This window comes from Macaca nemestrina, chromosome 1 (genome assembly GCF_043159975.1).
Source record: "Macaca nemestrina isolate mMacNem1 chromosome 1, mMacNem.hap1, whole genome shotgun sequence".
Lineage (NCBI taxonomy): Eukaryota > Metazoa > Chordata > Mammalia > Primates > Cercopithecidae > Macaca > Macaca nemestrina.
The window spans coordinates 142894490-142916082 of record NC_092125.1 but is presented as its reverse complement, the minus strand read 5'-3'; the positions used below and the strand labels follow the sequence as shown (position 1 = coordinate 142916082).

The following is a 21593-nucleotide window of genomic DNA, read 5'->3' as shown; positions in this document are numbered from 1 at the left end:
GAAAGATCGGACATGGTTCTTCCCATCAGGGAATATATATTGACTTGCAAACATCACTTGGATATGCTGTTTTTAATTAATCAATGACTTCATAGTCAATTACATAAACTTTGAGTACTTATGTTACACTAGGCACTGATGCAAGGATTAGGGACAAAAAGACATATACATCACATATTGAGGATAATGTTAAACATTAATTCATTAGTTATGATCAGGAAGTATGCATAGATAAACGTTCCTGACAAACACTCCAGGATTTTTTTTTTTTTTTTTTTTTTGAGACAGAGTCTTGCTCTGTCACCCAGGCTGGAATGCAGTGGCAATTTCAGCTCACTGCAACCTCCGCCTCCCAGGTTCAAGCAATTCTCCTGCCTCAGCCTCCCAAGTAGCTGGGACTACAGGCATGTGCCACCACACCCAGATAATTTTTTGCACTTTTAGTAGAGATGGGGTTTCACCATGTTAGCCAGGATGGTTTGATCTCCTGCCCTCATAGTCCACCTGCCTCGGCCTCCCAAAGTGCTGGGATTACAGGCATGGGCCACCGCGCCTGGTCACACAATCCAGAATTTTTAAACCAACACTAAGAGAGAGACAGATGTGATGATACTTTTTTGTTCATAGCTCACTGAAACCTCAAACACCTGGGTTCAAGCGATTAATCCTCCTGCCTCAGCCTCCCAGTAGCTAGTACTACAGGTGCAAGGATTTTTGTTTTTTTATTTGTTTTTATAGAAACAGGGTCTTTGTATGTTGCCCAGGCTGGTCTCAAACTGCTGGCCGCAAGCAGTCCTCCCACTTTGGCTGCCCAAAGTGAAGTGCTGAGATTACAGTCATGAACCACTGCTCCCAGCTGATACTTTCTTTAATTAATAAGTAGACTTTGAGTGTTTTATTTCTTTTTCTTTTTTTCCCACTTTGTCACCCAGGCTGGGGAGCAGTGATACAATCACAACTCACTGCAACCTCGACCTCTCAGGCTCAAGCGATCCTCCCACCTGAACTTCATGAGTAACTGGGACTACAGACACGTGCCACCACACCTGGCTTAGTTTGGGATTTTTTGTAGAGATGGGGTTTTACTATGTTGCCTAGGCTGGTCTCGAACTCCTGGGCTCGAGCGATCCACCCACTTTGGCCTTCCAAGTGCTGGGATTACAGGTGTGAGTGACCATGCCTGGAGAGTGTTTTATTTCATTATTCCCTGACCAATCCACAAGGAACATTTCTCATCTTGCTAAGGAATACTACCACTATGTACTTTCAAACATAAAGACCAATATCTCTCATCCTAGAATGAGATTAAAAAGAAAACCTCAAGGGTAAAGCTATAAGCTGAAAAATTTGTTGAGATAAATGTTTATGTGCATACTATGTATTCATGGTAATACAGAGTAAAGTTTTTCTTAATGAGGAAGTATTCAAAGTTTTACAACACTATTGTTGAGATATAGAGGACCCCTAAAATGCTGTCACACTTAACTGCAATAGATGCTATTAAGTTAATTTTTGAAATCTGAAATTCATACGGTACTGGAGCAGATTCTCACCATGTAGCAGATAATGAATTCTCTTATACAGATTCACTTTCATGTAGCTATAAAAGGGCTGATCTTAGTAGACTGCAAACCAATCACAGCAATTCACTCTGGGGAATATAGAATAAAGAGGGTGAGAGATCACTAATTACAGTTGCCAATATTTTCTATAGATGTGGCCAAGTCACCTTGTAAGAAGTGGTAGTATATGTAAGAAGCAGGAGTATATGTCTTTCTTAATACTGACATTACAAATATATGGAGTTAAGGTATCTCACAAATTCAAGTCCTTCAAAAATCTGCTCTCTCTATATATTGCCCTATACTAACATATTCTTAGAACAAGCCTGAGAGAGAAATTCCAACATTCACTCCACTGTTGGATAACAGTGAGTCTAAGAGGCTTCTAGTGAAAGATAACATCTTTTTATAAAAAGAAATTTAAAAGGTATGATATGTGATATATTTCCCCATTTCAACTAAATAAATATTAGTGGTTCTATCTTTTGATTGATAAGAAACTATATACTATTGGAGTTCTATCTACAGAACAAGTTGAGCCAAATAAAAGTAGGGAAAGGGGTCAGTAAAGTTGGTGCTGAGGGACAAGACTAAACACTATTTTTTAGGTCAGTGGTTCCAAGTTTGTTTCTAAGAGCTGATGTATGTTGTTTTGAAGAACATCATTTGATCCTCAATATAGTCCAAGCCACAGAAAAGAATTTTTTTATTATATCATGGCCTGTGTAACAATACGAGAAGTCAAAACAAATTTATATTAAACTTTATTTTTAAATGTTAAATAGTCAGTTGAAGGGGGTATGTTAAATACACAGCTTTGTGTCTTTTCTAAACACTTATTATTCATATCAAGAATATCAGGGCAATGCATTAAGAATGACTGTGAATCTTACAAGCCATATAAAATTAATTCTATAATGAACAAAATCCCTAATCTCCAAAAACCAAATATATTTAAATGTATATTTCTTACCATTTCTAACAGAAGCATCTGGAGCCAGAAGACTGACACAGAAGTAGAGGGTTTTTTGTTTGTTTTGTTTTGTTTTTAACATCATAGCATTATTTCCCTTTGACTTGTAAAGCCTAAGGTATTATCTTCTTGTGATGCTGATATTGGGAAGTAAAGAAATATTTACATTATGGGTTCTGTGATATAATGAAAGATATGTACTCTATATTACAAAACAGAAGAACCATGATTTAATCTTTCCCACAACTCAAACCATGTTAGAGAGTGTGCCTCATAAGGGGTTTTTATTATGTTTTGTTCCATAAAGCATTTCTAGTCATGATAGTGGTAAACTGATATTTCAGCATTGTTTCTATAAGTCCAAATAGACTTTTCAAATCAGAATTCCATGCAGAAATCAGTCCTAAAGAATTACAACATTTTTAAGCATTTAAAAGAGCTATGAAATATTCTTGGACACTAAAATCCTTTATACGCATCAGGGCCTCAAACAGATATTTATACATGATAATAAGGGTAAGTGCAGACACACAAATCAGTACAAATTTATCTATATGGATAAAGAGATGCTTCTGTTTGCATATGGATATTCATGAAAATTAGAGAGAAAAAGTCAAAACTAAATAAATATTTAATATTTCAGCACCTGTCATATAGTTTTTTGTATGTGTGTGCCTTACTACTATTGACTAGCAGTAGTACTGCTACTCTAACCAACTTCATTAAAGAATAAAAGAAAAGTAATAAGTCATTTCACACTCTGTCTGACCATTATACAATAATAGCAAGATTTCATGCAAGGGTACAACATTATGCCCGTCTGCAATCACAGTCTCTTTGCAAAAATCTCAATTCACACTTCACATGCAGCTAACCTTGTTACCATCCCTTCCTAAATCCATCAGTGTTGCAGCTGCACGTCTTCACAGCCCAACATCTTAAAATTCATCACTTTGGCACCTTAGCATCACTATAGGTCAAGATAAAGAATCCAACCAAGAATAATTAAAGGGCACCCAGATGTTTAGTTTACTTATCTCAAGTCTTTCCTTTAATATATTCGAATTGCCTGTGTGTACTATTTCTTTCATATTTTTAAGATATGTGCAATGTGATTATTTTAAGGGTATGAGACCTGGAACAATACATTTCAGACTTTTTTTTTACAAGTAGAGTTCTTTGTAGTTGAAATTTGAACAAGAGGCGTGATAATGAGTAGGTTGAGGGAAGGAAAGGTGTTATCTCATTAAGGTAATTACTAAGACATCCCTACCATTATATCGGTTTGAAAATGTGGCAATTAAAGCGCCCTACATGGGCTCCTGGAGACAAGAGAACAAGACAGTTCTCTTGGAACTTCTATAGTACGGTTAATGTGTGTCATGTAAATGAAAGGGTAGACTATTGCTATTTAATTCTTTTCCTCAAACCCCCTACCCTCACCCTCAAATTTCTTTGCCAGTTATGGTTCTTATTTTTTTTTTTCTTTAACCTGAATTTAGTTCTCATGAAAGGTGCTAGATTGACAACCCTACAAGCTAGAGCCCTCTACTTACCCACAGAATAGTCGGAGCACAGAAAACAACAGGGTAAGCTGGGCAGGCAACATGCTACCAACCTAAGTCAAAAGACATCTGACCTTCCTTCCCACTCTTTAGTCAGGCAAGTCTCTTGCTCTGATGAGAAGGCTGCCAAATTGATACCCAAAGTCAGGAAGCCTTAAAATACATGTAAGAAAAATGGTAAATGATGTTCATAGCTTACTTCACCACAACCTATACTGGGTAACTCATGTGGCTCTCAATTCACTCGGGCTGAATTTACATAATTCAGTGAAACCACTACCTTTGGTCACTAATTCGTTTCCCCTCCTGAGCTGGTCATCTTGCTCTTGGCTCTTTCATTGCTTCCCCTCAAGATCATTAGTAATGTGATACACAAAATAACACATAGAAACCATTCTCAAAAATTTTGCTTTCATGGTCACTGAAATATTATTTTAAAATACAAAAATTAGCTGACCATGGTGGCATACACCTGGAGCCCCAGCTACTTGGGGGGCTGGAGTAAGAGGATCACTTGAGCCCAGGAGATTGAGGCTGCAGTGAGCCAAGATCTCACCACTGCACTCAAACCTGGACAATAGGATGAGACCTTGTTTCTATATATATATTTTATATATATATTATTTAAGTCAAAATTTAAAAAAGAAAATAAATGTCCAGCAGTGGAAGGATGGTTGACACACCTATGGTACTGTTTTTTTGTTTGTTTGTTTGTTTTAGCCACTACACCCGGGTTATTTCTTAATTTTTTTGTAGAGATGGGGTCTCACTATGTTGCCCTGGCTGGAGTGCAGTGGCACAATCACAGCTCACTGCAGCCTCAACCTCCTGGACTCAAGCAATCCTCCTGCTTCAGTCTCCCATGTAGTTGGAACCACAGGTGTGTGCCGCTGCACCTGGCTAATTTTTAAATTTTTGCAGAGACAAGGTCTCACCATGTTGCCCAGGCTGGTCTTGAACTCCTGGGCTTAAGCAATCCTCCCACCTTGGCCTTCCAAAATGCTGAAATTACAGCTGTGAGTCACTGCGCCTGGGCACAATTATGACATATTTATGGAAGAGATTATTATATATCAAATATCATACTTACAAAGAGTTTTAAATAATATAAAGAAATACTTGTATTACACAGGAAAAACATATACATCCCAGATGAAATATGACACAACTACATAAAAATGCACTTAAAAATCCAGAAATTATAAACCAAATGTTAGTAGCAAGCGGTAGAAGATGAGTTTTTTCTTCTCTCTACTTTTTAGCATTTTATAAATTTTCTACAGTTAGCAGGCATTACATATACAGTAGGAAAGTTATTTTAATGATTTTCACAAAAAGTCTGTTTCTTTTGTAGTAGAATTTGACCACATAAATTTAACTCCATTAAAATTGAAGGTCAAGAATAATCTGAAAGTGCTGTAATCCTGTGGTTTCTGTTTTCTTTCCTTTTGTCTCCTATCCTTATAGGGAAAAAATAAAAATGGGAGAGGGGAAAAACCATTAAACAAATATGTTGTAGAAAAAAACTGAAGTTTAGAATGGGTATTAAACTAGATGACTTTTGAGATTCCTTCCAGTCCTGGGTTTGGATCAAGATGAGGTCTGCTTAAAATTCAATTACTTATTAATGTGGATGTTAGAAATATCCTCTGCCAAATTTCTGGGCAGAACCGAGTACCAGTCATGTTCCTCTAAGGGACTAGATCATTCATGGGAAGAAAAGAAAAGCCTGTAAAACATGATGCCAAATAGAAGGGATCCTTCTTGAAATGCCACTGTCTTATGTGGCACGTGTGTATAAAAAGCAGTGTTTTGAATAGTTGGGTTTTTAAATTATGTCCCAAAATATTAATTAATAGTAAGATCCAATGCATTTACAAGCTTAAATGTACATGGTCATCTTTTCATCATTGACATTCCTCAATGGAAATGTTTGTTTGACCTGTCACCTTTGGCCACATGAAAACACCCCAGACATGTGAAATAACAAAGCAAAAATCAGGAGGACAAGGAAGGCAGGGAATGGGGCGCTGAAGGGATTCTGCAAACTTGGGTCTTAAAAGTCTCCCAGCAGGCCACAACTTTCCTCTTTTGAATTTGCCCACCTGACACTTCTCACCAGACCCTTGGCCATCATGTCTATTATCAGTTTCTGAAATGAAAGCAGTCATTGTTGCTTTACTAAATGAGGTGGAAAGATCTTAATGTTTATATATAAATTCTAATCTAATTGTGCCCCAATAAATATCTTCGTGGGAGGACTTTCAGAATGTGAGAGGCACTGTACCTTCTGCAGGAAAAATCAGGCCATGAGACTCAACATGGGCTGTGCGGAGCTGCCTAATATCATCCCTTAGGCGCCAGCAGGAGCGAAGACTTTCAACTCAAAATAATAATAGGAGACGGGAAAGAGGACAGGGGTAACAGAAATTTGGGCCTCGGCTCTGCAACCAGGCACGCCCAGGTACCTGCCACTCAATGGCTGAAGAGAAGGCAATGGGAGAGCCCCTGCAATTGCTCAGCCAGCCGCGAGGGCAGTCACGTGAAGCCGCTGAGTAGAACTGTTTGGTGCGAACAACTGGCTCTTGATGGTCAGCTCTAATGTATGTTAGAGAAGTTTGTGGGGGAATCAAAAATGTGGATTCCCAGAAATTTCCAAAGCAATCCAGAAAAGAAGGAAGATAAAGGGAAATGTGCCATGCCCACGATTATCCAACTGTGCTTTATGTTACTTTCTGGACCAATCTATCAATGCATAGTAATGAAAGATTATGTGAAACTTATGTATCTATACACATATGAGCATGTTTAATGCAATGCCTCAGTGTGTTCACTCAAGGCCAGTGAGGAAGTAGGTGTCCCGTTAAAATCCTCTTAATTTAACGGAAACAATTTGATAAGCTTTCATTAATAGAACATTTGTGGGAAATAAGACAGATGAATAAGAAGGTGATGCTTTGAAGTGGCTACAGCTCGGATGCACCCTATTTCCAGTGGGATACTGTCTTTCTTAATATCTAATCTAGAATCTCTGCTCATCAGTTTGCAGATACCCAGTCTGCGGGAGGAAAGAGTTGCTTCAAGAGGAAGTTGGGCAATCAGATTATCAACGCTACTAACAAACATTATTTGCATTTTTCACAAATTATGACGCGACAATTTTATCAAATTGGAGATACATTTAAAATCAAAAGGTTAAAATTAAATCATTAGAAAAACAGTTCACCCTACAGGAAACCTAGCTAATGTGCTTGGGAGACTCTCACATTTGAAAACTACACCAAGTAACTTAGCTTTCCTGAAGTAGGAAGTGAATAGCATGGACTTCCACATTTATTTCCTAACACTCTGTCAGCTGATTGGTTTTAGAATGCAGACCACTTTTACACCACAGGCACCCTCATTTTGTATTATAGGAGTGAGGAAACAACGCACCACTAATATCTAATTCCTCTCTCCTAAAGAAGCATTATAAATGTACATTGCTTTGTAGAAAACTTTCCCTCCTAGTTCACGTGAGGATGAACTGTGCCTGAATGGGCGCCCTGGAACACCTCTTCCTCCAGTCCCCAGAGGCTCTGAGGGAAACCCCGTCTCGCGAATAATGCTGAATATATGTCTACCGGTTCCTAAATTCCACTTAGCATTTTCGTACTTCCAACTATAGCGGGAAGGAGGAAGAGAAGAGCCAGAGGGGAAGCAGGGGGTGATCAACAAAGAGGAGTTGACTTCCAAGAATTGAAGGGAAATCTGAAGGAGGTATCATTTGCAGTCATGAGGCCTTTAGAGGTGTGGGAGTGAAGCTGGATGCAGATAAGAGCTCCCAACTGAGCAAAGATTATTTTATTGTCTTCACAGTAGGAGAAGGCTTTATATTCCCTCCAGAGCCCACCGAGATGTGAGAGAAGGGCCCTGCTCTGTAGGCTATCCCAAGCACCGTCCTTGAAAGCGTCTGGATTCCCATCCCAGGCTTATAGAGCCCCTGTCCTGATGCGCGCATGCCTCTCTGAAGCGCTGTCTGTACCCGAGCGCAGGAACTCGTGGCGGCCGGGCGGACCTGAGGGCAGAGGAGCGCGGAGCCCAGCTGGAGTACTTGCCGAGCAAGAGCCCGCGCGGAGCCGGCGCGCCGCAGCTGGGCTTCAAGGCCGCCGCGCCAAATCCCTGGCTGCGCCGTGTGTGCGACTCGCTAGGAGGAGGCGGGAGGAGAGCCACACTGAGGGCCTCTTCACTAAAAAATCAAGTCTGACGGTGGGAATGGGGGTGGGTAGGGGCGGGAATCCATCAGCTCCACAAAGTGACAGGGCCCTTTTATCGTAAATCAAGTTCAATCTCGCTCTCGCGAAGGTCCTCTTCTTTCGGCGGAGCTCCCGCAGGGGCGACCCGCTGTCCCAGACCCGATAGTAGCAAGAGCTGGGAGAGACCCAAATCTGTATCGAGAGGGCGCGGGCTGAGAGCCGCGGTGGGGAGCCGGGCCTGGGCCCAGTGCGACCTGCAGGGCAGCTGCCTCGGGAGCGCTTCTGCTCTGCCTGCAATGGCCGAGGCGGCGGCTCGCCGAGCGCGCTCCGAGCTGTGCGAACAGAGGAAGTATGTGCCAGTTAGAAGCGTTCCGCCGGCCACCTCGTCGCAGCCACGGCGCAAGGTCTTGGAGCCCGCAGATCTGAGGCCCGACTCCTCCCTCGTCGGCTTCCACTAATAACTTATTAAATAGGGACGATTTAGAGTTGATCTGTCACTGAGCACTACTTACCCTGAGATCTTTGGGTTTCTGAATTACTTTATTGATCTGAAGATTTTGTTCTTTGGAATGTGACCCTGTTTGGACTTAGAGCTAATCAGGAAACGCTGCCGGGGAGGGTGCTTTGTGACCACTTTGCCTACCTCCCCCCGGGCGCCGCCGACCCTTCCTTGACGCGCTCGCTGCGGCAGCCTAGGCTTTACCCGGACCCCGCCAGCCCGGGTTACCTAGCTCCACCGGGTGCCCTGGGAGCTGTCTGTGGTGCTAGCAGAAAGAAACCAGGAGCGGGAGACCCAGTGGACGAGACAAGGAGAGGAGGAGACAAACTGAGAATGTGAGGTTGACCGAGACGGTGCACCCAGCAACACTCAAACTGACAGAGACCTTCAAAATTCAGCCGGAAGGAGCGGGGGAAATAGTCCCATCTGGGTCATCTCATCGCCCCGAGACAGCTGACCGGTTTTCTAATCCAAGAGGCCAATGACACCTCCCTTTCTCTGAAAGCACACCTCCCCACAGCCCCACACACCCCTCTTACTTACCCCTACCCAGCCCTGCGGATGAGGTAACAAGTCAGGGCACTCAGCACTGGACCCTAATAAGAGTCCCTAACTCCAGAAAAAGACACAAATGTTAGCAAAGAAGCCTGGAGATGACCAAAAATGGGACTGGACAAAGACCTAGTGGGAGACTCAAAGAGCTTGGGGATATTGTTCCAGAGTCCATAGGAGTAATCCTGGAGAAGCCCCCACTCACTCATCTGCCCACACCTCTCTCTAGTCAACAAACAGGGTACAGGGCAAGCCCAAATTCCCTACCAAGAATTCAGAGATGCAAAAGAAACATCAATTCCCTCCAAGGCTTGACCCTGCCCCGATCATGTCCACCAGTGGTGAAAAGTCTCATTCTTTCCAAGCATGTTGACTTCAAGCTTGGTTTTTTCAAAAAACGAGCAGCTCTCTTCCAGTATATTTCTGTAACCACGTGACTTAACAAGAACTAAAGTTTCCCTTGCCCTGGGGAGATCTTTTCCAAATATTTTTAGAAAGTTAAAAATATAACAAAACAAACTACTCACAAGTCACTTGTTTAAAGAGGGGAGGTAGTATCCGACAGACTCCTGGGGAAGGGCTGCCTAGGCAGGAGTCAGATGGCAGGGAGGGAGGAGGAGGGAGAGTAAGCAGTTTTATTTGCAAGGGAGGAAATCAGCTGTCTAATTTGCCATTGTGCGGGCTTTCATTTTAAGGGGTGGAGCAAAATTAAACAGATACAGGGTGGTAGGTATCTTTGCTGGAGGCATTGAGCCAAGAAGCAATCACTACTTTGCAACTCATTGAAAAATCACTAGTTTGGGCTAGAACAGCTGGCTGCTAGCCAGGGAGTTAACTTCTTCCTTCACACTTACTACAGATTTGTGCTAGGTTTGCTGGGGTCCCTGAGCTGATCTTGGTGTTGGCAAATCTAAGAGGCCTTTGTAGGTCTTTAAACGTCTCTCTGAAATACATTTGTATTACTGTGTTTCTGTAGGAAGCAAAGATTGTCACTGAAAGTCCCTGTTTTTCTAGCCTTCGACTTAATCAAAGGAGCAATCTAAACAGAGTCCAGCCACAGAGTGCCCTTCAGACACCAGCTGAAGGTGGGAAAAAAGAAAAAGAGTACAGCTCCCAGGGACAGCTGTCCTCTGGTTCTCTGTAACTCCAGATTTCCCACGAGAATAGGCCTCTGCCTGTTACCTTGTTCCTCACTTCTCAGAAAACCTGGGGTTGCACTCTTCACCTCCTAGCCAACCCCCCAATTTAGTTGAGCAGGCACAGAAGGAAAGAAGGACCCTTTGTGAAGAAACAAATTGGGTTTGCATTTGACTTTTAAGCAAGTGACTTTTGAATACTAGGGCACCTGCTGAGGTGCCCTTTGCAGTACTGCTGCAGAAAAAGAAAAGAAAGAAGGAAGGAAGGAAGGAAGGAAGGAAGGAAAAAAGGAAAAGGAAAAAAGAAAAGAAAAAAGAAAAAGAAAGGAAAAGAAAGGAAAGGAAAGGGAAGGAAGGAAGGAAGGAAGGAAGGAAGGAAGGAAGGAAAGAAGGAAGGAAGGAAGGAAAAAAGGAAAAGGAAAAAAGAAAAGAAAAAAGAAAAAGAAAGGAAAAGAAAGGAAAGGAAAGGGAAGGAAGGAAGGAAGGAAGGAAGGAAGGAAGGAAGGAAGGAAGGAAGGAAGGAAGGAAGGAACCAGGCACCCACCCAACTTTTCTTCCTAGGACAATCTCCCCCAGCCCACAACATCCAATCTGCCAACTTGTACGCAACAGCAGGTAACCAAACAAATTTAGAAAGGACACTGACACGTTCAGTTGCATGATTTAGGGGGTGAAAGAAAACGTGACTTTGAAGAAACTTGGATTTGGGGAGGACTATAATGCATCCTGAGTAATTGCTAGCAGCAGAGGAATATGAGGTTAATTAAGAGATCTTGTCTCTGTAGGCACAGTGCTTCCCCCTGCATTGTCTACCTCAGGAGTTCAAGTTCAGCCTTGAGTGTAAAGCAGCAGTGGGCAGACTTCCCAGCCCACCCTCCTGCAGGTGGCTGGGGACCGCTGGCAGCAAATGGGTGCTCTGGCCTTGTTTGGATTTGTAGTTTTGTGTGTTTTTCATACCTGGATCTGAGTTAATTCTTTGTACAGATTCTTTGTAGGCATGAACTCTGTGGCTTCTCAAATCCCTCCTTGTGCCTAGAATTGACCAGCCCTGATTTCAGTACAAACAGAAACTATAGCACCCTCAAACCTTGGAGAGTGCCTTTTTAGGCCTAGGCAGACCACTTTTAAACTGTTTAAACTTGATCAAAAAGCCCAACTGCCAGATGAAACAAGGAGGGTCTGCTAAGTGCCTAGGTATTAGACATCCTAACTAGACATAGCAGCGCCCAATTTCCAGCCAAGCCCAGCTGTCTAAGTTTGTCTCAGCTAAGCAGGCAGAACATGAGAAGGGCCAGTCCAGACCCTTTTGTTAGAATCAAACAAGACCAAGACCAAGTTTAAAGCAAATTGATGAGCTGGAGATAAATCTGCAAACCACTTCCTAATTAGCCAAGATCTGATCAAGGTGCCCCCAGGCAATTTCCACCTGGATTTCACCTTTCTTCTCTTCTTCTTTCTCACCCCTCCTAAATATACATTCCCACATCACTTCACATTTTTAACTACACTAAGGTTCAACCGTCAGAGAAAGCTGGAGGCCAGGTCCAGATGTATTTTAGCTGCTTGTATTACCTCTTTGTCATTGTACTAGGGTATGAGTGAGGATAGAAATGTGAGGATACCCACATACGAGATCTGACTCTGGCTACTCGGGAAGTGATCTGGGGGCTAGAGAGGAGTGGGAGCAACCTGGGAACTGTAGCTGTACTAAGTGGCTCCTTCATACAGTTCTGAGCACTGAACCTGGTGGGGAACCAGCCTGGTGGGGGGTGAGGAGTGGTGTTTATGGTTGACTTAGGCCAGGGTACTACAAACATTTACTTACACACACTCACACACACTCCTAAAGCAGGCAGCGGGCCTCCTCCACACTCTGGGCAGGGTCTCCTATTTTGCAGTCCCAGCTGTCCCAAGGGTGCAGATAAAAGGCTTGGCAGCCAGTCTCAGCCTGAGTTCACCCTTGCAAAGGAGCTCCAGGCATCGCAGCACAACGAACTCACTAGGACAAGCGGCTTCGCATGGGGCTGGGGGCTGGACGCCTGCCGCCAGGGACTGAGAAGGCAACGATCAAAGCTGCCACAAGGGTTTGTTAGTTGGGCCTCTCCAAGTCCCCCCGGGGCGTCCTAATTGCTCGTCCCACAGCCTCCCGCTCACAGGCTGTCCGACCGCGCGGGCGCCCAGCCGCAGGCAGCAGAACAGCTGCAAGGCCCGAGGAGAGTCCGCCTGCCGCCCAGCCCCTGTCGGCGTTGTCATCACTGCCCAACGCTTAGGACCCTCGCTGCCCCAGGAGGACCCCTAGGAGAAGGAGGAGTGGACCGAGGGATCACCACACCATCGGTCAAGCGGGGGCCTCTATGCAGGTCAGGACGGCAGCAAAGTTGGTCACCGACTTAGCCAGCACCAACAGCCTACAAGTACAGATTTTCTCCCAGGGCCTCCTGGGTTGCTTTGAAACCATCCACTTAAAGAGAAAGGAACTCACACTTATCAAATAATGGTTCCGAAGAGGCCAGCACGAAAAATGGAGCTGCTTTTATACAAGCCAACCCAACTTCTTTACGGATTTTGTAAATTCCTAATATTTCAGAAGAAATTTGTCGTTCTAAACCAAGTCAGCATTTCATCATAGTACATTCTGCTTTAGTAAAATCAGCTCCCTTGGATTTCATCACTTGTTAAAAAAAGATAAACTTTATTTTTGTAATTTTCAATCACAAAAAAATCTATATTTTTGTCTAAGCATTTATTTTACTGAATCAAAAAGACATGAAAAGAAAAATCATGTTTTTACTAACGTATATAAGTGACTCTTTTTGGACAACATATAATAAATATGATATATCACTTATCACTCAGTCTTTCAAATGTACATTTTTTTCATATTATGGAGCATGCCACTTTTCCAAAAGAAAAAAGGTCATGAGAAATCAGTGCAAAGTTCTCAGTTACCCTCCTCTTTTCTCTGGGGCAGACGGAATGTCCTCGGCAACGCCCTTTGCCTCAGCACTTGAGGCTGGCTGTCCATCTACAGTTCTCTCTGCCTGTGAGGTTTCCGCTCCGTGCCCTTCTTTCTTCCCTCCTGAGCCCTCCCCCCTCCCTCCCTCCTGCTTGTCCCTAAAGTCATTTTTTTAAAAGAATCTGAGGTTTTGTTTTTGTTGTTTTCACTTACTGGTCGCACTTTGAGTGGGGTCAGCATTTTTGCCAGTCACACTGCTGTGGGGGAGCTTTCCAGCCCTGTTTCTAGGGGTGGGGAGATGGAGAGCAGAGGGCTGGCTCCTCTTTGGGGGTCCCCAACCCACTGGTAAGCATCTTTCTCTCTTACTCCTCTGCCTTCCAGAGTCGGCTGCAAGGGAGGCCTAGTGGCCTGGAGCGGGGAGAGGAAGGGCAGCAGTCCGGGTTGGGCAGGGATATGGGGAACGGATTGCAGTGCCTTCCTGCAATGTTTTCACCGGGGGTGTGGGGTGCCCGGGATGGGGCTGGACAAGGGATTAAGGGCTGGCTGTCCACCAGGCCCTAGGCCGTGGATGAGCACGCGGGGCACCAGGGGCCGCTGCAGCTGGGGATGGGGTGCTGGAGGAGTCCGGTACATGCTGCTGTACATGGCAGCGGCAGCCGCCGCCGCCGTAGTGCTGTCCATGCTGCCCAGCAGGCTTGGGTGATAGAAATAAGGCGATGGAAACATCCTCTGCAGCGCTGAGTAGTTCCCTGCCTCGGCCAGCAATTCCAGGCCCACCGCTGTCTGCCGCTTCCACTTGGTCCTGAAAGAAAGCGGGCGTGCAGGCATGCTGTGGGCATGGTCCAGGCACCAAGACCCAGCCCCTTCTCTGGCCCCTTCCTGCCTCCTCCTTCTTTCTCCCCTGGGTGGCAGGAAGACTCAGAGACCTATTCAAACTGGCAATGCACTACATCTCCTGCCCCAGCCTTGCTCCCAGAAAGACCCAAACCCAAAGCCAGTTTTGTAAATTATACCTTCAATGGCAGAGACCCTCACAAATGAGATCCTACAAGCTTCGCTGCCTTTTCCTAAAGCTCTGCTCTGCTGTTGCCCCCCTTGTAGTTTGACTACTTCTGGAAACTTTCCTTAGGGCCAAAGGAGACTTCCACAAGCAGTCACTTTCCTCCTTCCTTAATTTCCCTTCCACGTCCCCCCACTCCCAGCAATCCCAAAGAGTCTGCTCTCAGCCCCTCTTCCTTCCCCCACAGGCTGAGAGAGAAGAAACCGTAAACAAAAGGATGCAGAGACTCCTAAGTCAGGGACCCCAGCCCCTCTGTCCCCAGGGCTGGGAGACATATTTCTCTCATAAGCCTGACAGGACCTTACAGTGGGCAGGGAGCTTAAGGGGAGGATGGCAACAAGGTCTCAAAATGGAATTCATTTGAGGGAGGGCTCTCCCAAGGGCAAAGTACCTCCTGGCCATTCTGAGGGGGAAATGCATTTCAAGATATTTCCTCCTCAGGGAGAAAGTAACAATCAAAACCTGTGATCAGCTTTTCTCAGTCTCCTCCTTCCCCCACTGCACACCCTGCTAGGAAGAAGAGAGCAGGCGGTTGCTCAAATGACTTATGAAGGAACGCAGGACTGGTGGGCCATCCATACTCGGCAGCTCCAGCCAAATTAATAAACATGTCGCCCATTTTAAATTGGCTACAAATGACACTAATGTTTTCCGACAGAATTAGGGTGGCTGAAACCGTATGTAATGAGACAGAAAATTATGGTAAAGATGACGACTGGATGGGCATTTCCAACCGCACTTATGGACGATTAGAACACAAGCGAGAGAAAAGGAGGGGGAGAGAAAATCGAGACAAGGAGATGAGTGCCAGTCTTGAAAACACAGCGAAACCTCTGCCTCAGATTGCCCAGGTTCCGCTCTACACTTCCCGGCCCAGCAAGCACTACCACCCACTTTTGCTTTCTTAATTTCCCTTCTAGAGAAGAAGCAGTGCCAGGAAGGTTCTGCAGCACTCTTGCTCCATGTTGAGACAGCAAAGGCAGCCAGTACAGGGGACAGACCCACACTCCCTCCTTCTCCCTGTACGGATGCTTGGCCAGCCGCCGATTCTCCAGCCTGCAGCTGCCAAACCAACTCTAACCCAGCTGGGCTCTCCTAGTCTCTGCAGCTACATTGACCAAGGCTGGGACCCTGCTTCTCCCAGCCGCCTCACAGGCCAAAGCAAGGACATTTACGCTGAGGTGGCTGGGATAGCTCTGTGGAGATAGCAATAGCTGGGCCGGGCCTTGCTGTCGTCAGCTACAAACCTTTGGAACCAGCCTGGGGCAGGCCCAAGGGGTGCACCGCGCAGGCTCTCTGGACCTGAGTGTCAGCTGCACAGATGTCTCAATTTGAGAAGGTGTGGCTTCATTGATTTGGGGATGAAGTGGGGGGAATTCCAGCGGCTCGGGTTTCAGAGGAAAAGTAACATCTGTTAAAGCACTTAGAAGTGCAAAATTGTCCAAATTCCAGCTGCCCTTTGGTCCCTCTCACCTTGGGGGTGTGGCTCATCCCTACCTCATCCTTAAAGCACCCAAGTGCCCACTCCAGGGTCTCTCTCAGTCCTTAGAGTCTCTGGAGGCCAGGAGAGAAGAAGATTCATGACTTAAATGGCCAGACACCTTTGTTCCCACAAACTGCCTCCCTTACCTGCGGTTCTGGTACCAGGTCTTGACTTGGGTGTCAGTGAGGTTGAGCGCTGCAGCCAGGTCCATGCGATCCTGCACACTCAGGTACTTCTGCCGCTCAAAGCTACGCTCCAGTTGATTGAGCTGGTGGTCGGAAAAAGCTGTCCTTGCTTTTCGAGGCTTCTTGGCTCTCACAGGGGGACTCTCACGGCTACTCGTAATCTCCCGGTCTCCTTCCTCCTTTGTCCCTACCATAGAAACCCAGACACAGTGGTAAGTTAGCCTGGAATGGGGGAAGGACTGAGTGTCCTCCTGGCATACACTTCCACATTCCCAAGCCAACCACTGGCCTCGGAGGACTACACTCTGCCACCCCCAGAACACACACACACTCAGGCCTTAGCCCATGTGGAGGAAGAGGGCTGTTTTCAGACTGCAGAGTGTGGGGCCTTGTTCAGAGGTTCTAAAGGGGGCCTAAAAGGGGGTCTGATCTTCACATGGTTGGAAATTAAAAAGTAAAAATTTTTAAAAATAAAACTTTTAAAAAGGGTTATTTTGTTATTGTTTCCTTGATTGAGAGAGATGCTCTCCCTTTTCTTTATTGTTTTCAGTATTGTTTATTGATCCTTGTTTTTCTGGTAAAGAAATATGCTGACTTTGTTTAACTGATTTGGTACTTTTCAAAGGGTCTTTCTACTCTTTTTTTTTTTTTTTTTTTGAGGAGGGGGCATCTTTTTCATTTTACTTTTTTCTGTTTTCTGAAAGTTATGGGTGTTTGCTTTTCTTTTTCAGATGCACCTGGGAAATGTTGGAATCAAGCTTTCTGAACCCTGCATCGGGTCTTTTAAAGTTTCACAAAGAGTATGTCACCCAAACACCGAGTTGAGCTCAAAATCACTGAGCCCATCCAGGTGACAGCATGGAGATTTCCGGATTCTATTTGTCAACTTTGGTTTTTTACTGAAATGCTGGGAAATCGATATGTCAATCCCTCCCTGTTTGTACCCGTTTGTGCAGTGCTCCTTGATCTTCCCTGCAGGAAGAACAATAATCTCTCTAATTGACCCACTGGGGAGGTTGGTGCACAAAAAATCGCCAGACCAGACTGTACATCTGTTTTGGACACTATTATGCTAATGCTATAATAGTAAAATGAGGAGCTAACGTCCTACCTTCCAGACAGTTAGCATATTTCTTTACCAGAAAAAACAAGGATCAATAATAAAAAAACAACGTATCTGTAAAGGAAGAAAAAACGCTCCTGGTATATTAAAACTCTTCCCATGCAAAGACTACCACATTTACTTATGAAATTGTCTGAGGAGAAAATGGGAAAAGGGAGTTCAAGGACAATTTCCATTGTCATCTTTTATTTAACAAAAAGGAGATTAATCCAATTTCAAAAGATTTTATTTTTATAAATACTACCTCCTAATTACTTGTAAGGGGCCAAAAATCTTCCTAGGATACAGATATTCAGTTGAGGCCATAGGATAAGAAGGGTGCTTTTAAGAAACTGATTACAAATTTTTACGGGCTTCCCTATACTAACCACGATCTAATTTTTTACAAGTTGCTCTGTTCATGAAACTCAGAAATTTTTCCTTCATTAAAACCGATAATTCCTGTGATGGTGTTTAGAAAATAAGGTGGGGGGTGAAATCACTTGCATTAAAGAACGAACACCAGGTTGTGATCACATCCACGCTAGCTAAGTGGTTTCTCTCTCCCACCTCCCCACATTCCCATTCCCATTCCCAAAGTCTCAGCTAGAAAAACCCCAAGTCCATCCCTTTTATCAACGAAAAGTATTTCCTGTCGGATGCCCTCCACCCCCCCCTTAACCCCCAATAGATTAAAATTAAGTAAAACAAAGGAAGGAGTTGGATGGCCGTTGAAGGTTGTGGGGTAGAAATTTAACAATAAACAGAACTTCGAAGAGTCCCCAAATCTCACGCCCAGGCCTCCCTTCAGCTTGCAGTCTTTTAACCGTCGCCCAGTCGCCCGAGATGCGCCCGGAATCGCTCCCCAGCAGAGATCTGCTGAAGGCTGAAGGGGAGATTGGGAACCAGGAGCACAAGCCAAGAGCGCTGGGTGGCGGGACTCACCATGGCATTTGATGTCGCTCTGGGAATCCTCCCGCTTGTCGAGTTTGGTTTTGCTGTCCTCCTGCTCGAGCTTTGGCCTGAAGCTCTCGTGCACTGCGTTGCTCTCCTGCTTCGGGGTGTGGTGGGGAGAGGATACGCTGGTGCTGTAGGGTGCACATGCCGCCAGAGGTTTGCTGTCGCCCAAGATGTCCTTAATTAAAAAAGAAGACGTAGAAGTCCTGGGGGCCGAGGCGGCCGAGCCCAGCTGCTGTGCGGGCGGCGGCGGCTGCTGTGGCGGCGGCTGCTGTTGGGGCGAAGGCTGCAAACTTTGGGTCGGGGCCGCGGCCGGTGGCGGCGGCTGCTGGCTGTGGTGGAGGTGGTGATGATGCTGGGTCGCGTCTGCTACCAGATGCTGCTCCGAGGGCTCCATGGTGACTGAAATAGGAGAAGAAGGCGCCGTCCCTACGGTATCAATCTCCGAACAGGGAGATGGGGTGGCCTGACTCCTAAAATCCGCGGTCCTGGCCTCACCGAGCGGACGGAAATCTCCATTCATCATGCCCGGGCTGCCTGAACTGGCACTGGATAAAATCGTGTCTATTCCAAAACTCGACGCGCTGGCCCCTTCCATTGTTGTCATTTCTACATGAGGTCCACGCCACTCCGCCGTTCAGCAGCCGCCCGGAACCAGCGAAGGAAGCTATCGATCGTAAAACAAAATAAACACCAAACAATGTTGCCGCCGCTTAAAAAAAAAAAAAAAAAAAAAAGTGGGGCGGGGAGAGAAGGAAGGGTAATTGGGAAGTGGCAATCGGTGGATACTTTCGACACAACTTTTTTCTCTTATGCAAAAAGTAGGAGTGGGAAGAAAAAAAGATGATGCGGGGCGGGGGGGGTAGTGAAAAATTTTTCTGAGAAAGCTCGGAACGTGCGCTCCAGGAACTAGCGCTCCAGGAACTACTGCGCACGTGGCGCGGCGGTGGCGACGCAGAGGACCCAGGCGAAAGCGCAGGCGGCGGGAAGCTACCCCGAAGCCGCCGCCGCCGCCGCCGCTGCCGGGGTCTGCCCACAGCCTGGCACCTGGCAGCAGCGGTGGCGGCGGCGGACGCGGCAGGTGCAGCGACGGCGAGGCCCGGGCGGCCGCGCGCCCTCAGAGCTCCCCCGCGGCTCCCGAGGTGGCAGCCGCCCGCCACTCGGTAGCCCCGTAGCCGAGTTTCTGAACTTTCTTGGAAAGTTGCGGGGCAGACACGGCCGCAGCGGCCGCGGCAACGCGAGGAGGAGGAGGAAGAAGAGGACAGCGAGAAGGAACCGGCGCAGGCGGCGGAGACGCGATGCCGGGCGACTCCGGCCGCTGCCAGGCGCTTTCGCTTGTAATCCGGCTGCTCGCGGGCGGCGCCGACCCCCTCCCGTGACGTCACGGCCACTGCCGCCGCTCCCAGCGCCGCGCCGCGCCGGCCCGCGCCCCCGCTGCCGAGGCCGCGCGCCCGGCCCCGCGCCCCCATTGGCCGCGCCCGCGCGAGCGAGGGACGCCGACGTGCCGGGAGCCAATAGGCGCAGCGCTCGCGAGCCGGTCAGCGGACTCGGCTCGGACTTCGCTGCTCTTTTGAGAAGCCGCACATCCTTGCGCCCGCATCCCTGAACCGAACTCCGAGTCAAGTGGTCCCGGTGTCCACAATCACCAGTGCAGGGCAAAGGGAGAGGCGGGGAAAAGATCAGAGGGAGACCAGAGAAAGGGAACCAAAGGGGAGAAAGAAAAAAAAAAAAAAGTAGCAAGGCTTTGCCCGTTTTCTTAAGTCAGAAGAGAGAGGGAAAAGAGGACGGGTAGGGACTTACCTTTAGGCTCCAGCGCGGCCGCCCTCGCAGCCTCCCCCAACGCGCGCGGGAATAGTTCGAAGACATTAAGAGAGGAGGAAGGGGATCCCTGAAGGAATTCACAGAAAAGTGTGTCACTTCAGGCGCCAGAGCCTTGCATAAGCATGCGGGCAGGCTCTGGGCTCTGATTTCTCCCCCAACGAACCCAGGCGCTTGGGCTCGGCCCAGCGGGCGGCGGGTCCCTGAGAGGGACACAGCCGGGTCCGCGTCCACCAGGCACTCTAGGGGAGGACGAGACCTGAAGCTCCAAGCCGGGGACCCAGCCTGGTCTCCAGTGAGAGCCCGTGCTGGAAGAAATGCCTGGCCAGACGCTTTCTCCCGAACAGGGGAGCTAATGCCCGAGGCGTTCTCTGGTGGCGAGGGCAGCTACGGTTCACTGCGGTGTCGGGCGGGCGCGGAGCTCAGGACCCATAGCGGCTGGTCTGCAGCCCGCGCCCCTGCCGCGCCCCCCGGCAGTCCGTCCAACCCTGTCCCCTGGCCCCTTTCGGCGAGCGCTCATTTGGAAAGGAAACAGTCACTGCGGATCCGCTTGGGACCCGGAGCATGACTGACGCCTCGTTGGAGGGTATCAACTTGCATTATTTTCTCTAGGACGTCTCCAACCTGTCTCTTGTTGAATGTCAGAGTAATGGGAAGTGCCAGTGACAAGACGGCATATTACTCCTGATTAAGTGCCGTGTCAACCTAATTAGCAGAGTAATTATAAGGTGCTAATGAATGATTCAAAGTTCTTTGAGTTACATTTTACTCCAAATTACCATTTTAAGAACCCTATGAATCTACGAGGCGGGCATCGCTTCCGTGACTAGGTCTGGAATGATGTTCGAGTGGCCTTTAACGTCTCCAAAGGCTGGGCCGAAATCTGGGGTTTAGTTGCAGTTCTGGAGGTCGCTGTCTGGGCCACAGCTTTTATCTGTTGAGGACGAAGGGAGGGGTGTCAGGGAGGCAAATGACCTCCTGGGACAAGATTTTGCCTTACGGTCGGAACTGCTTATGTGTGAGCCCTGGGTCCGGAAGGGGGTAGCTGGCCGACTCATCCTGCCTGCGTTTTCCTAGGGAAATCGGTGTATTTGACCCAGAAAAAAAAACACAGCACTATTTGGAGGGTGGGTTGAGCTGTTTCTCATCGTCTTCGTGCCATTTTTCCTAGGGCTGTTCCGAGAGAACAGCGGGCATTGAAGGGACGGAGGCGAGGAGATGCACAATCCGGGCAGCTCTCGCACTTCTCGGAAGGCGAGGGGAGTTTGGCGGAGGAGTCGGGGTTGGTGAGCTGAGGCGGGGACTCGGGACGTGCTCAATCCCGGCAGGGACCGACGCTGGCCAGAGGGGTGCCGGGAGGCCCTAGGGAACGGGTGACTGGGCCCCCCGGTGGGGTCGGGCCACTCTAGGCTGGAACTGGGTTGGATCAAACGCCTCTGGCGCGGGAACTGAGTGCTGGCCCGGGAGACCCTCCGGAGAGCTCGCGGGCTCGGCCTCGGCCTTCGGCCGC

General features: G+C 47.2%; 1 protein-coding gene across 1 annotated transcript; it reads right to left on the bottom strand.

Annotated features, from left to right (window-relative positions):
- Nucleotides 1–13194: 13194 nt before the first annotated feature.
- LOC105482834 (BarH like homeobox 2) lies at nt 13195–18996 on the bottom strand. The gene is made up of 3 exons (XM_011743201.2): nt 18254–18996; nt 16168–16393; nt 13195–14280 (listed from the first exon to the last, which is right to left on the bottom strand). Exons 1-3 carry the CDS (start codon nt 18870–18872, stop codon nt 13968–13970), a joined length of 1158 nt encoding a protein of 385 aa, XP_011741503.2. The 5' UTR covers nt 18873–18996; the 3' UTR covers nt 13195–13967.
- Nucleotides 18997–21593: the final 2597 nt, after the last annotated feature.

Excerpts from the sequence above, each read along its gene's own strand:
- LOC105482834 (XM_011743201.2), bottom strand. The coding sequence starts at position 18,872 with ATGACAACAATGGAAGGGGCCAGCGCGTCGAGTTTTGGAATAGACACG. Across the intron at positions 16,394-18,253 it reads GAGCGACATCAAATGCCATG|GGACAAAGGAGGAAGGAGAC; the intron begins GTGAGTCCCGCC and ends TTTCTATGGTAG. Across the intron at positions 14,281-16,167 it reads ACCTGGTACCAGAACCGCAG|GACCAAGTGGAAGCGGCAGA; the intron begins GTAAGGGAGGCA and ends GCTTTCTTTCAG.